This window comes from Bos mutus, chromosome 19 (genome assembly GCF_027580195.1).
Source record: "Bos mutus isolate GX-2022 chromosome 19, NWIPB_WYAK_1.1, whole genome shotgun sequence".
NCBI lineage: Eukaryota > Metazoa > Chordata > Mammalia > Artiodactyla > Bovidae > Bos > Bos mutus.
Genome location: NC_091635.1, coordinates 14,244,560 through 14,260,461, shown reverse-complemented (window position 1 = coordinate 14,260,461; position 15,902 = coordinate 14,244,560). Strand labels below are relative to the sequence as shown.

The following is a 15,902-nucleotide window of genomic DNA, read 5'->3' as shown; positions in this document are numbered from 1 at the left end:
TATTAAGAGGTTAGTTTTCTCCAGGATTCCCTGGTGGTCCAATGGTTAGAACTTAGCGCTGCCATTGCTGTTGGCCCAGGTTCAACCCCTGGTCAGGCAACTAAGATCCCGCAAGCCAAGTAGCTGAAAAACAAAGGTTAATTTTCTCATTACCTTTCAACTTTAATTTCAACTGACTCACTGCTTTGAAAGGTAGGAACATGGGCATGCATCCTCATACTTTCTCTCATTGTCTTACCACTTCCCAATTTTTGTTATACTATTATTTTGACATGCCCTTCATCTAGATCGACTAATTGTTAACATTTTGCCACATGTGTGCATGATTGCACTCTCTTCTCTCTCCATCTCTGTCTCTCATCCTCTCTGTCTCTGCTGAGCCATTTCAGAGCTGGTAGCAGACGTTATAAAACTACACCCTTACATACTTCAGCATATGGCTCCTAAAAGTGAGGATATTCACCAACACTCCCCAAACTGTAATTATCACACTCAGAAAATTGAACTTCATTTAATACTTTACATAATACACAGTTCACATTCAAATTTTCCCAGTGGTCCAAATAATGTCATTTACAGCTGCTTTCTTCCCACCCAGGATCCAATTCAGATCACACAAGGTTTCTTTCTTTCATGACAGTGATATTTCTAATACTCCGGGCCAGTTGATTTTCAAAACGTCCCTTAATTTTAATTTATTGGATTGTTTCCTCATTATTAGATGCAAGTTAAATATTCTTGGCAGGAATACCACATAGGTGATGTTTCCAAAGAATTAATTTCCTTAAATGTAATCAGCTTAACTAAGACATGTGTTGACATTAAACATTGTGTAACAAGTTTTTGTGGAATAAAGTATGTCCTTTCAGTTCCCCCATTCAGTTCCTTCAGCCGTTCAGGGAAATTCTCTGTATTCTATTTTAAAATTTATATTTTGTTTCATTAGCTGGCTCCCTATGTTAGATTACCTGTGTCTGTCTTTCACATCTATCAACTTCTCTCTAATCGTATTGTCATTGGTTTTTTTCTTTTCCCTACACTGTAATTATCTCAAGCCTCTCTTCTATGTCCATTCATATTTTCAGCAATAGTTATTCAGTCCCTTGCTGTTTCTAACCTACTAGTTTTAACATGTAAACATGCTGCTTTATTTATTTCAAAAATCTGCAATCGCTTTTATTTCATTCTCACATTTTATTGTTTCGTCGCTCAGCTTTTTAAAAAATTAAATTCGTATTAAAACATGATGCTGGTGTGAAAAACTGCCTTCTGTTCAGTTACATTTTCCTCACGTGCACGCTTTGTTCTGCTCTCTTTCTTCCTTGATGTAGTATGCCTGCAGTTGCCCTGCAATTCCTTTTCACTTGCCTCCTGCTTGCTCCGCTCTCTGAATTCATTCCTTCTGCTTTTAAGTGCTGTGGGTGACTTCCTGATGTCCCACTGTGAAAGCCCAGTTTGACTTCCCCATTGAAGTTAAAGCGAAATGACTGGGTATTTTACGTTTCGTTCACTTTTCTCTAGACTAAAATAATAGCATGAGGGGATGGGCAGGTAGGTAAGACCAATTTAAAACAGTGTAAAATCTTTGTTAAAATGCATAGGCTCTTTCTCTCTCTTCAGATTTTGTTAAATACTCTGAGGTTCACTCCATGTCACTGCTGGTGGTGGTGAGGAGGGGTGTCCACCATTCCTGCAGGGACAACAGTTTCCTTAAATCAGTGCAGAGACCTTTCAGATTTTGCTTCTTTCCTAGTTTGTTTACTCTTGGGTGCTTGTTTTTATTTGTTTTTCTGGCTTTACTTTTTGCTATTGTTCCAAGTATTCAAAAGAAATAATTTCTTAAGGAAGTTTTTCAACTGTCCTTCTTGCCCTACAATTAAATCCGTGATCTATTTAGAATTTATTTATCTGGGGCTGTGCTGGGTCTTCATTGCTGCGAGGGTTTTTCTCTCCTTGTGGCGAGCAGGGGCCACTCTCCAGTTGCGGTGCGTTGGCCTCTCTTCGCACTGACTTATCTTGCTGTGGAGCGCTGGCTGTACCGCACAGGCTCAGCAGTTGCGGCACCTTGGCTTAGTTGCTCCCTGGCATGTGGGATCGTCCCGGACCAGGGATCAAACTGTGTCTACTGCATCGGCAGGCGGATTCTTTACCACTGAGCCACTGGGGACGCCCTAGAATATATTCTGGCATGCTAAAAAGGCTTTTTTCAGCTTTGCCAACTCATAATTGACAAATTAAAATTGTTTAAGGTGTACACCCTGCTGTTTTGTGGCTTCCTGGTGGCTCAGCTGATAAAGAATCTGCTTGCAATGTGGGGGACCTGGGTTCGATCCCTGGGTTGGGAAGATCCTTTGGAGGAGGGCATGGCACCCCACTCCAGTATTCTTGCCTGGAGAATCCCCATAGACAGAGGAGCCTGGTGGGCTACAGTCCACGGGGTCACAAAGAGTCAGACATGACTGAGCCACTTTTACTTTCCTTGCTGTTTTGATATAAATGTGCACTGAGAAATGATCACTACAATCAAGCTAATTAACATATCTATTATTCCATATGGTTACCATTCTCATTTCTTTTTGTAGTGAGAACACTTAAGATCTACCCTTTAGCAAATCATACAGTAATATTAACTACAGTTACCACACTGTATATTAGATCTCCAGAACTTATTAACCTTGCATAAATGAAATTCTGTATCATTCCCCCCCCTCAGTCTTACTGAAATATAATTGACCTATAATATTGTCTTAATTTAAGGTATACAATGTAATGCTTTGATATGTATATATACTGCAAAAATGATTTCCACAATAAGTCCAGCTAACATTTATCAGCTTACATAGTTACAATTTTTTTATCAGAACTTTTAAAATCTACTCCTTTAGCAACTTTCAAATATATAATCCACTATTGTTAATTAGAATCACCATGCTGTACTGTACATCACATCCCCAGAACTTATAACTGGAATTTTGTACCTTCTGGCCAACTTCACCCATTTTCTGTACTCCCTCACCCCCAACTCTGGCAACCACCAATCAGTCCTTTTTCCCTCCTCTGGTTCTCAATCTGTGCCGTTCTCTGTTCCTATGAGTTTTTTTTTTTTTTTTCCTCCAGATTTCACATATAAGTGAGATCATACAGTATTTGTCTTTCTCTGTATTATTGCACTAAGCATAATACCCTCCAAGTCCACCTGAAAGTGAAAGTGAAGTCGCTCAGTCGTGTCCAGCTCTTTGCGACCTCATGGACTGTAGCCTACCAGGCTCCTCTGTCCATGGGATTTTCCAGGCAAGAGTACTGGAGTGGATTGCCATTTCCTTCTCCAGGGGATCTTCCTGACGCAGGGATTGAACCCAGGTCTCCCACATCATTGACAGACGCTCTACCGTCTGAGCCACCAGGGAAGTCCAAGGCCACCTATATTGTTGCAAATGGCAAGATATTTTTTCTTTCTCATTGCTGAATAATACTCCATTGTGTGTGTATGTATGGTGTGTGTGTGTGTGTGTATATACACATATACATTTTCTTTATCCACTCATCCAATGATGGACACTTAAGCTGATTCCATATATTAGCTATTAAAAATAGTACTATAATGTACATGGGGGTGCCAATATTTCTTCGAGAGTGATTTCGTTTCCTCTGGATACATACCCAAAAGTGGAATTGCCAGATCATACGGTAGTTCAAATTTTTTTTTTTGAGGCACCTCCATACTGTTTTCCACAACTGCACCAATTTACATTCCCAGTGCACAAGGGCTCCCTTTTCTCCACACCTTCATCAATATTTGTCATCTTCTGTCTTTTTGACGACAGCCATTCTAACAGGCATGAGGTGATACCTCATTGTGGTTTGGATTTGAATTTCTCTGATTAGTGACACTGAGCACCTTTTCAGGTACCTGTTGGCCATTTGTATATCTTCTTTGGAAAAATGTCTTTTCAATTCTTCTGTACCTTTTTAAGTCAGATTGTTTCTCGCTATTAAACTGTATGAGTTCTTTATGTATATTTTGGACATGTATTCAAATCTTATCAGATATAGGATTTGCAAATATTTCCTCCCATTCATAGTCTGCCTTTTCATTTTGTTGATGATTTTCCTTTGCTGTGTAAGAAGCTTCCTAGTTAGATATAGTCCCACTTGTTTATTTTTGCTTTTGTTGCCTTTGTTGTAGTGACAGAAAACGTGTACCCTTTGATCAACAGCTCCCTTTTTCCCTCTTGCCCCAGCTATCTACATTTTTTAAATGGAAAACCTTTGTTTTCCATGTTTCCCAATTCTATTCATGGAATAATCCATCTTTCCCCACAGATTTTAAATGCTACTTTTGTAGAAAATGCTTGCCTATATGTTTCATTTCTTTCTGCTTCTTTCCTGTTGCTTACATAATACATATTCCTGCCCCAGTCTATTTTCAGTTCAGTTCAGTCGCTCAGTCGTGTACGACTCTTTGCAACCCCATGAACCACAGCACGCCAGGCCTCCCTGTCCATCACCAACTGCCATAGTCTACCCAAACCCATGTCCATTGAGTCGGTGATGCCATCCAACCATCTCATCCTCTGTCGTCCCCTTCTCCTCCTGCCCCTAATCCTTCCCAGCATCAGGGTCTTTTCCAATGAGTCAGCTCTTCGCATCAGGTGGCTAAAGTGGAGTTTCAGCTTCAACATCAGTCCTTCCAATGAACACCCAGGACTGATCTTTAGGATGGACTGGTTGGATCTCCTTGCAGTCCAAGGGACTCTCAAGAGTCTTCTCCAACACCACAGTTCAAAAGCAATTCTTCAGTGCTCAGCTTTCGTTATAGTCCAACTCTCACATCCATACATGATTACTGGAAAAACCATAGCCTTGACTAGATGGACCTTTGTTTTAATTGCTCTTATTTATTTATTTTTGGCTGCACTAGGTCTTCATTGCTACATCCAGGCTTTCTCTAGTTGCGGTGAGTGGAGGCTACTCTCCAGTTGCTCAGTGTTCGGGCTTCTTATTTCAGTGGCTTCTCTCATTGCAGATCATGGGCTCTAGGATGCTCACACTTCAGTAGTTGTAGCACATGGGCTCAGCAGTTACAGCTCACGGGCTCAGAATCTGCGGTTCCCGGGCTCTAGAACACAGGCTCTGTAGTTGTGGCACACGGGCTTAGTTGCCCCAGGTATGTAGAATCTTCCCAGACCAAGGATGGAATCCATGTCCCCTGCATCGGCAGGCAGATTCTTAACCACTGGACCACCAGGCCAGTCCTAATTACTGTAATTTAATAAAAGATTTTCATTCACAGGTCTCCTTCATCACTTTCCTTCTTAATTTTTTTTTTTTTTTTTTTGCTATTTTTCAAGATATACTTTTAAAAATCCTTTACAATACCAATCTAGGGACTGTGGTACTTCGATTGGAGTTGTAATAAAATGGTACATTTAATTGGATGGAATGATCTTCATAATATTAAGATTCCCACTCAGAACAGGATAGGGCTCATCATTTATTTAAATCTTTTTTTTTGTAGCCTGCAACAAAGTTGTTTTCCTTCATATACATCCTAAGTTTTTGGCATATTTTTGTTACTTTTCTGAACGAAATTTTTTTGTGTGATGCTTTATAGCCAATTATTGCCAATATACAGGAAAAAGAGATAGCCTATTTTGGGCTTTGCTTAATAAGGAAGCTTTATAAATTGTGTCATTGTGCAGGACCATGCTACTCTTCATTATCACTTCAATTTTTGTATGTGGACCAATAAAAGCCAAGCAATAGCCTTTTTCTTTTCCAAAATTTTATTTCCCCAAATTTCAAACATACGGGAACACTAAAAGAATTTTACAATAATAACCTGTACACCCGCCGCCCATATTCTACCACTAACTTTACTATACATTTGTCTTTTAACTGTTTTCCTACCTGTGGTTTACCTTTCACTAACGTATCCTCCCCACTGTTGAAATAGTTACCTATCTAACTCATGAAAGCCTTTAATAGTTCCCTCTGGAATAAAGCCAAATTCTTTAGCATAACATTCAAGGACCTTCAGAGGCAGACACCAACCCACCTTTTTAGTATCATTTCCCCCAACTCCTTGTTTCTTTGCACATAAAGTGTTCTTTACCTGGACGCTCTTACTCATCCTCGATGAAATCCTACTTACCCTTCATCCCGAACTCAAATATCTCCTCCATCACCAGGCCTTGGCAGCATTCCAGGGGCTACATTAGTTGCTCCCATAAGACTCTTATAAAGCTTCGTCCAGGCATCATAATATATTGTAAATATTTTTTATATGCCTGTCTTCCCCACTAGACCATGAGATCATCAAAAGCAAAACCCTGCCTCACTTCTCTCTGTATTCTGCTGCCTAGCAGGATGTCCCACACACTGTGAGGCTCAACAGACCTTGGGCAGGAGAGATTAGATACAGATGACTGGGGTCTGCGGAACCCGCAGCCCCCTGGGGAGAACACCTTGGGGTCTGGATGGTGGAGTACGCACCTGCACAGGCATTCCCAGGTCTAGCTTCAGCCCCATACAAGGGTCGATGAAGATGGTGAGGATGGGTTCCGAAGGGTCCTGGGCAAAGTGTTCCAGAACAGTGCTGTGCTCCTCTGTCCATGTGGCATCCGCCAGTCCTGTCAGTACAGCCCGGGACAGGAAGAGGGGCTTCTGCAGAATGAGAGCAGAGGGCCAGAGCAGGCGCAGCTGTCAGTGTAGGTCACTTCTCCCTTCCACTGCCATGTGTGGGAGTCATGGGGAGTGAGAGCAGGTTCGGAAGAAAAAGCTGAGGACCAACTGACTGATAGGTTTCAGAAGAAACAAGACAATAAGATCCTCTTCCCTCTATGAGTAAAAATAGAATGGATCATAGAGGAAGACCAAGGGATAGCATCTTTCTGAAATATTTCATTTATGCCTGTGGTTGTAAAAATGTCTTATCAAACAACTTTCAACCTCACAGTAAAACTAAATTAAGGGAACATGTAGGATATTAGCCTCAGTCAAGAAATTAGGGGCAAGAGGATGACAAGCTGGAAAAAGAATAAAGGTAGAAGAGCAATTTTTCCATAATGTGGCCTCCACAGAATACTGGAATAAGTTTGCTACACTGGGCAAAAGTCAACTGGCCCAGCAGCTAGAAAAAAAGAAAAAGGGAAGGGAAAAGACAAAACTGGAAAACAACAAAGGACAAATCAATTGGATGGAAAATAAGTCATAACTGGTGGCTAGAAAAAAACATAGCATTTTTAGAACAGTATTAAATAAATTAAGAAAACTACAGGATATGAAGACCTAGCTCAGTGAACTGGAGAAGTCACTCTGTCCTCCCAGTACTCCGAGAAGATGAAAAGCAATCCCTTTTGCTTACAGTTTCCAGGTCAAGAAAATTTAACCACTGATCCAAAATCTTTCATATATAAAGACATGCATAAAAGAACTTTCCTGGTGGTCCAGTGACTAAGACTCTGTGATCTCAGTGCAGGGGGCCAGAGTTCAATCCCTAGTCAGGGAACTAGATCCCACATGGCGCAACGAAAGATCCCAAGTGCCACAACTGAGACCTGGCACAGCAAAATAAGTAAATAAATAAATTTTTTAAAAAATTTACAATAGCTAGGACATGGAAGCAACCTAGATGTCCACTGGCAGACGAATGGATAAGAAAGCTGTGGTACATATACACAATGGAATATTACTCAGCCATTTAAAAGAATGTATTTGAATCAGTTCTAATGAGGTGGATGAAACTGGAACCTATTATACAGAGTGAAGTAAGCCAGAAAGAAAAACACCAATACAGTATACTAACACATATATATGGAATTTAGAAAGATGGTAACGATGACCCTTATGCAAGACAGAAAAAGAGACACAGATATAAAGAACAGACTTTTGGATTCTGGGGGAGAAGGCGAGGGTGGGATGATTTGAGAGAATAGCATTGGAACATGTATATTACCATATGTGAAACAGATCACCAGTCCAAGTTTGATGCATGAAACAGGGCACTCAAAGCTGGTGCACTGGGACAACCCTGAGGGATGGGATGGGGAGGGAGATGGGAGGGGGGTTCAGGATGCGGGACACATGTACACCCATGGCTGATTCATGTCAATGTATGGGAAAAAACCACTACAATATTGTAAAGTAATTACCCTCCAACTAAAATTAATTAATTATTTTTTTAAAAAGACATGTATGAAGACCCAGTGAAAAGAACACTAAGGATATGAACAAACATTTCATACTATTGAAAAAAGAGAGAGAAAAAAAATGAAAATGTGGAAAAATAATACAATTTCACTTGAAATTAAAGAAATAAAAATAAACACAGCAAAAGTATATCATGTATTGCCTATAATTATTTAAAAAAAAAAACAACCTGCTAAACTGCTAACACCCAGGCTTGGAAAGGGTTTGTTGCTAGTATGAGGGCAAAAAATGCAGTCTTTCTGAACAATAGTTTGGCATTATGTATTAAAGGTGTTACAAATGTCCTTTACTCTTTGATTCAGGAACTCCATATCCAGGAATCTAATTTTAGCAAATATTAAGTATTTCAAAATATGTTAGTTTTATTTATAAAATTCATCACAGTACTATTAAAGCAAAAAAAAAATCAAAATGGAAAAATGTCCAAGAGTAAGGATTTAACTATGGTACATATACCTTATCAAGCACTGAGTGAACATTTAAAATGGTGCTTACAGGGAATTCCCTGGCAATCCAATGGTTAGGGGGCTTCCCAGGTGGCATTAGTGGTAAAGAACCCACCTGCCAATGTGGGCTTGATCCTTGGGTGGGGAAGATCCTCTGGAGGAGGACATGGCAACCCACTCCAGTATTCTTGCCTGGAGAATCCCATGGACAAAGGAGCTTGGCAGGCTACAGTCCATAGGGTCACAGAGTCGGACAGGACTGAAGTGACGTAGCAGACACGCCAGTGGTTAGGACTCCACGTTTTCACTTCCCCAGGACCAGGTTCAATCTCTGGTCGAGAACTAAGATCCCACAAACCTCGAGGCACAGCCCAAAAAAAGAGGCGTCTTGTGATTTATGTATTTCTGATAAAAAATAACAGCATCCCCAGTTTTTTTTAAGGTCCTTTTTTAAGGAGCTTAGTTCCCCTTACATTGGGAGCACAGAGTCTTAACCACTGTAATTCCAGGGAAATCCTCTGTATTCTTTTTTAAGAATGTAACAACATGAAGAATGATAAAATGTTTTGTGAAAAAGCCTAATTTAAAAAGTATAATGTGTAGTATAGTTAAGATTGTTAGAAAACAAAATAACTCTCAAATCTACAGAAAGAAAGGACATATACCCAATTATTAATATTGAATGTGTTTAGTCATAACTTCATTTTCCCTTTCTTTGTTTTACCTTTCTATCCCTTCCAGTTTTTTTCTTTAATGAGTAGTTGTTATTTTGCTTTCCCTTTCTAGAAAGTTCAAGGTCACTATTCTTCTAATCCAGGTTAGAAGTTGTCCCCAGGCTCTGATGCAGCTTGAAAATAAAGGTATACAGGTCATGGAGTGTCAATTTCTGAAAGTATTTCAAGTGGCTTCTGTAAACTTTTCAGCCAAAGGAGAGGACCGAAGGACAGGAAGAAAGAGGATGTCTTAGAAATTAGGACAGTGTCTGCCAGCTTGTTCAACATGTCCAGATTTCACCCATTTGACAGATAAAGCTTGTCACATTTTGACCCAAGATGGAGAGACGAGGAAGGGCCTGCTAAAAGTCCTGTTCCCTCCTGAAAGCTCTCTTCTTCTGGAGGAGTAGGGGGCATGGATAACTCTGCCCTTTACTCAGTGTACTGGATTTGCAGTGAGCAGGCTACCAGCTTCTGCTGGTAGAAAGAAAAGGTATCAAGTGAGAGACTGAAGAAGAGAATTCCTCAAACACCATTCTGCAACTGATCCTTTGAATCACCAATTGCTGGTGAGGAATACTTGTTTCAACAACAACCCAAACTTACCACATCTACCTCACGCTCCTCTAATTCTTCTTTCTGTATTTCAGGTTGCTCCAATACTGGCTCTGGGGAAAAAATTCAAAAATGAAAGCATTCCTTTAAAAATTAAATATAGAGTCACCATCAGTCAGTTCAGTTCAGTTTAGTCGCTCAGTCGTGTCCGACTCTTTTCGACCATATGATCCAGTAATTCTAGGTATACCCAACAGAACTGGAAGCAGGCACTCAAACAGATATTTGTATGCCCATGTTCACAGCACTGCTATTCACAACAGCCAAAAAGCAGAAACAACCCAAGCGTCCACCAAAGATGAATGGATAAACAAATTGCAGTGGAATATTAATCAACCAAGAAAAAGAATGAGGGTCTGCTACAATATGACAATGTGGATGAAAATGTAACATTAAGTGAAAGAAGCCAGTCACAAAAGACAGTATATTGTATGATTCCACTTATATAAAACGTCCACAACAGGCAAATTCAAAGACACAGAAAGTAACAGATTAATGGTTACCAGGATCTGGGAGGAAAGGGGAATGGGGAGTGACTGCTAAGAGGCTAAGGTCTCACGCAACGGAGAAGTAAAGATACAGTGGCCACCGGGTGCCAGTTTCTCAAGTTACCTGAAGTGGCTTTTGGTGAAGGGGTTAAAATGCTCTAAAATTAGGGACTTCCCTGGTGGTCCAGAGGTTAAGACTCCCAATGCAGGGGGCCCCCATTGGATCCCTAGTTGGGGAAATAGATCCCACGTGCTATAACTAGAGTTCCCACGCAGTAACTAAAGATCTCGAATGCTGAAACTAAGACTTGATGCAGACAAATAAATAAATATATATTTTTAATGTTCTAAAATTAGATAGTGGAGATGGTTGCATAGGCTGGTGAATACAGCAACAATCACTGAATTATATACTTTAAAAGTATGAATTTAAAAAAAGATTGATTGATTGATTGATACATGTATTTAGTCTGCATTAGGTCTTAGTTGTGGCGCTTGCCTGGCAGCATATGGGACCTTAGCTCTCCAACCAGGGGTCAAACCCATGTCCCCTGCATTGGAAGGTGGTCTCTTAACTACTGGACCACCAGGGAAGTCCCAAACACATGAACTTTATAGTAAGTGGATTATATCTTAATTTTCTTTTAAAAAGCTGGCAGGGGTGCAGAGGGAGGCAGGGGAATGAAGGCAGTCAGTCTTAAGGTTATTCTAGCCACTCAGTTTCCGGCCTGCCATTCTTCCCCTAGCCTCTTCCCACATGGAGAAGTTGAGACCCTCAGAAATTGGCCCCTTTCCAAGCACCCCCACCCCCACTCTGGATGCCATAACAGTCAAGGGGGTGTTTCTCTCCCTCATGATCTGTTTTTCACACAGAAGCCTGGGGCAAAACAGGTGGGTTTCCCATCTCCTGTGGGCTGAACGGAGGAAGGAACGGATGGGATGGAACCACAAGACTTTGGGGAACAGGACACTCAGAGAACAGGACACTCAGACTTCCAGAAAGAAAACCTAAGAGGGGAGTAAGGCACAGAGGTTGAGGAAGGAAATCATGAGAAAGATGGAACAGCTGACTCTAGGAGCTCAGGAGTGAGAGGGATGAGTGACTGAGACAGCCAAGGCCCTTCGAGAGAGCCAAGGGCGTCCAAGGTTCCAGACAGGAACAAGGCAGAGAGAACGAGACTTAGACCATCTCAAGAGTAAACAGGTTTCCTCTTCTATAGTACAATTTATATAAAGTCTAAACCACGCAATATGATACTAATATGTGATGGTCATGGATACATGCAGTAAAAATTTTAAAAACAAGCTTGAGAATGACAAACATCAACTCAGGATAGCGGTGACCTTTGGAGAAGGAGAGAAGGGCTTGCAGGGCAGGGGGACAGAGGGATTCATTTGTTGCTATCGTGATTAATTTACACATTGGGTAATGGGTACATGGGTGTTCATAATGTTCTCTACGCTTTTTCTTATTGGCCTGAAATACAGGTCTACAATCCCTTGTCCAAAACTCTTCAGTTCAGTTCAGTTCAGTCGCTCAGTCGTGTCTGACTCTGCGACCCCATGAATCACAGCATGCCAGACCTCCCTGTCCATCACCAACTCCCGGAGTTCACTCAAACTCACGTCCATCGAGTCGGTGATGCCATCCAGCCATCTCATCCAAAACTCTTAGTGTCACATATATCTCAGCATTTAGACTTGTAATATAGTATGGTATGTGAGACCCCCACCCACCTCCTGGGGGCTCTAGAGCAGCACTCCACTTTCCATGTTAGTATTCCTGCAGTAAAACATGGAAAATGTATACTAAGTGGCTTAAATAGACTATAAATACCTCAAGTCAGTTTAGGTTATATTTTACCACCAAATAAGTTTGGATGCCAAACTCGGGGCGGGGGGGTGGACTTTTATTTCTCAGGGCTTTTTAAAATTACAGATATGAGATCATGAATCTGTACTTCTCCTTCTTTTCTTAGTGGAAATGGCTATCAATTAGAACTTCAAAAGGGTGTGTGCCCTTTAAGCCACCATTCTTCAACCGGAAGTGTTTAGGCCTGGTCTTAGTCTGTTCCAGGCTACTATAACAAAATATCAGTTTGTTGTTGTCGCTGTTCAGTCACTAAGTCATATCCAACTCTTTGGGACCCCAGGAACTGTAGCCCAAGAGGTACCTCTGTCCTCCTCTATCTCTGGGAATTTGCTCAAATTCATGTCCACTGAGTTGGTGATGCTATCTAACCATCTCATCCTCTGTCACCCCCTTCTCCTTTTGCCTTCAATCTTTCCCAGCATCAGGGTCTCTTCCAGTGAGTCAGCTCTTCGCATCAGGTAGCCAAAGTACTGAAGCTTCAGCTTCAGCATCAGTCCTTCCAATGAATATTCAGGGTTGATTTCCTTTTAGGATTGTCTGGTTTACAACCTCCTTACAATCCAAGGGACTTCTCAAGAGCCTTTTCCAGCACCAAATTCAAAATCATCAATTCTTCCGCATTCAGCCTTCTTTATGGCCCAACTCTCACACCCGTACATAACTACTGGAAAAACCATAGCTTTGACTATATGAACCTTTGTCAAAGTGATGCCTTTGCTTTTTAATACACTGTCTAGGTTTGTCATAGCTTTTCTTCCAAGGAGCATCTTTTAATTTCATGGCGGCAGTCACTGTCTGCAGTGATTTTGGAGGGCAAGAAAACAAAGTTTGTCACTGCTTCCCCTTTCCCCCCTTACTTCTAAGCAGCAGACATTTATTTCTCAAAGTTCTGGAGGCTGAGGTCTGAGTTCAGGGTGCCAGAAAGGCTGTGTGAGGGCCCTCTTCTGGGTCGCAGACCTCTCTATGTATCCTCACATGGTGGAAGTGAAAACGGACTCTCTCCGGGTTGTTTCTTATAAGGCATGAATCCCACTTATGACAGTTCCCTCATGATTTAAGCACCACCCAAAGGCCCCACCTAGTAACACCATCATATTGGGCATTAAAATTATAATATATGAATTTGGGCAGGAGACACACAAACATTCAGACCATAGTAGGCCCCCTCTGCCTCCAGTAGGACAAGCTTCAATTCCTCCCAACTCCAAAGACTGCAAGAATTAATATTCATTTCAGGGTTGCCTTGGAGACCCAAGTCTTCTCTGAACCTCTATCAAGTGTCAGCTAGAAAGCAATCAAACAATTAAAAGGCTTGGAGCTAAAGAGATCCTTGGTGTTTGGGGTTAATGCTTTCATTTAGAAGTTCCTTCCATTCCCATCCCAGGGGATTCTCCAAATTGAACCTCACTGCCTTCCTTCTTTCCTCCTGCTGCTTCTGGTACCCAGCTTCTAGAAGCCAGTCCCACTTTAAACAGCTTTTAAGAACTCAAAAGAAAAAAAAACTGTACACTTCTAATGTCTAGATCCCAGGGCAAGGCTCTTTGTACCCTGGACCTTTCTCCCACACCCACGGCTAATCTCTCACCTTTTACTATTAAAAGTAGATTCTATTTCTCTCCATCTTGACAGGCTGCTAGGAGTATAGGAAACCCCAGGTAGAAGGGCAGGGCTATCTGTAGCTCAGTCATAGCTACACTGGCCAGCGCTCTAAGGCTCAGCCCAACGACAGCACCTTTCAACCCTAATGGCCTCAGCTCACCCACCATAGAGGAATCCCCCCAAATCAAAGCCACAAGAGGCAGACTCTTTAAACTCTTTTCTTCCTCAATCTAGACGTCAGGCTTCTTTTCCTGTGGACTTGAACCGGAACACCCTTAGTCTACCAAGACCCTGCCAAACTGAGGGCGGAGACACAACAACCTTAAACAGATGGGAGAAAGATTCAGTCGGGCTTAGGATTCAAAGGATGGCAAGGCAGGCTGAGTCTCCATGGTGATGGGCTTAATGAGAGGAAACCACTATTTGTTTTGCCACCCAGGGTGAAAAAGGAAGAGATCAAACCCTCTTCACTGGCGTAGAAGCAACCAGGAACACTTGAAATAAGAAGGAAGAGGCTAGAAGATTTGTTGGTGAGCTCTGGGTGCACTGGGGAGAAATTTTAAGACTGAAAGAACAAGTATAAGGCTGGCCAGGAGGGAAAACCCCAAACAAGGGACCTAGCAGTGGCCTGAAATTCAGCTAAACTCCTTTCTTCTTACCCAGAAGAAACAGAACCTGCTCCCCGGCCCTAAAACTCTCTTCAAATACAAACATTCTGCCTCCACGTCTCTCTCCAGCAAGTACCCACCAGGCTCCTCCTTGACGGTCTCGGGCTCCGCCTGGACCTCGCTGCTGGCCGGCAAGGTGATCTCCTCGACCTGTGCATCCAGAGTAGACTGGGCAGCTCGCCGGCGGGCACTTCCCCGGCTAGTCACTTTCCGCTTTTTGTCAGCTTTGCTGGACATCGCGTAGGCAAAACCTGCAGATACACGGACGCTGGGGGGTCCACAACCAGCTCTATCCCCAAACCTCAGTCCTTTCCCTAGGATACCCCCACTTTCTTCAGGGCCTTGGGTTAAAAATCAAAATCAGTCCCTCAAGACATTAGGAATAAATGGAAGTGGACTCTGTATGTCCACTGCAGGGGGCATCGGTTCCATCCCTAGTTGGGGAACTAAGATCCCGGCTGCTCCGAGGCATGCCCAAGAAATAAAAATGATAAAAATGGTGGTATGGCAGACACCCACTAATGAGGATGTAGGAACCCCTATCTCTGCCCAGAGGTGTGAGAACATAGATAATTAAGAAAAGATCTACCAGCTGAGGTGTGGCTGCACACACCCTCAATCACTCAGGGCCATGGTGAGTGAGCGAGGGCCCAGGGAAGGGAAGACTGTCCTCAGGTTCCTTTTTTCCACACTCTCTGTCACTGTGTCAAGTCACTAAGCAACCAAGATGATTTTCCTATGTATCTCCTTTCCTCCCAAGTTCCCCGCTGGAAGGAGGGGGGAAAATGTCCCTCCTACCACTGTGACCTCCTTAAACAAGGAAAAATCAGTAATTGAAATGTGTCTCTTTAGCTTTCCATTCCTGAGTGATAGGAACCCTGTTCTGAGTGTTCTAAAAGGTCTCTTAGCCTAGCTGGCTGAGTTACTCTGTGCTGACCAATTAATGAAGACTAATATCACTCAATTTCAGAGGCCCTGAAAACAGACGGGAAAAATGAAGGACAAAAGTCATTCAACACTGAACTTGGAATTGTGTCTGGGGGAGGAAGAAACGGGGTGATGAGGAAGGCCCCAGGAACGTCTCTCTCAGAAAAGTGGGATGGTGGGAAGCAGGGCATCTCTGGCCGGCACCCAGGGCAATGTCTGACGGCTGGGCAGTCCCTCTTCACTCAGCTCCAGTCTGACAGCCAGCCACCTGTGGCTTTTCTTCCTCCTCCCCACAGGATGCCACAGGCATTGATCGTTATGAGTCTCAGACTTGAAGGATTTGTACTTTGCTCCAAGGAAAA

General features: G+C 42.3%; 1 protein-coding gene across 6 annotated transcripts in view; it reads right to left on the bottom strand.

Annotated features, from left to right (window-relative positions):
* The window catches only part of DNAH2 (dynein axonemal heavy chain 2), a 108,195-nt gene that overhangs the window by 91,662 nt on the left and 631 nt on the right, over positions 1-15,902 (bottom strand). For all 6 annotated transcript variants that reach the window (XR_011467942.1, XR_011467943.1, XM_070389410.1 and 3 more), the window contains exons 2-4: positions 14,694-14,864; positions 9,977-10,038; positions 6,496-6,666 (exon numbers count right to left, since the gene is read on the bottom strand). Coding sequence is in view for 4 of the 6 variants with exons in the window: in XM_070389410.1 (XP_070245511.1) it covers positions 6,496-6,666; positions 9,977-10,038; positions 14,694-14,850 (390 nt within the window). In the remaining 2 variants the exon portion in view is untranslated. The remainder of the gene's footprint in view (positions 1-6,495; positions 6,667-9,976; positions 10,039-14,693; positions 14,865-15,902) is intronic.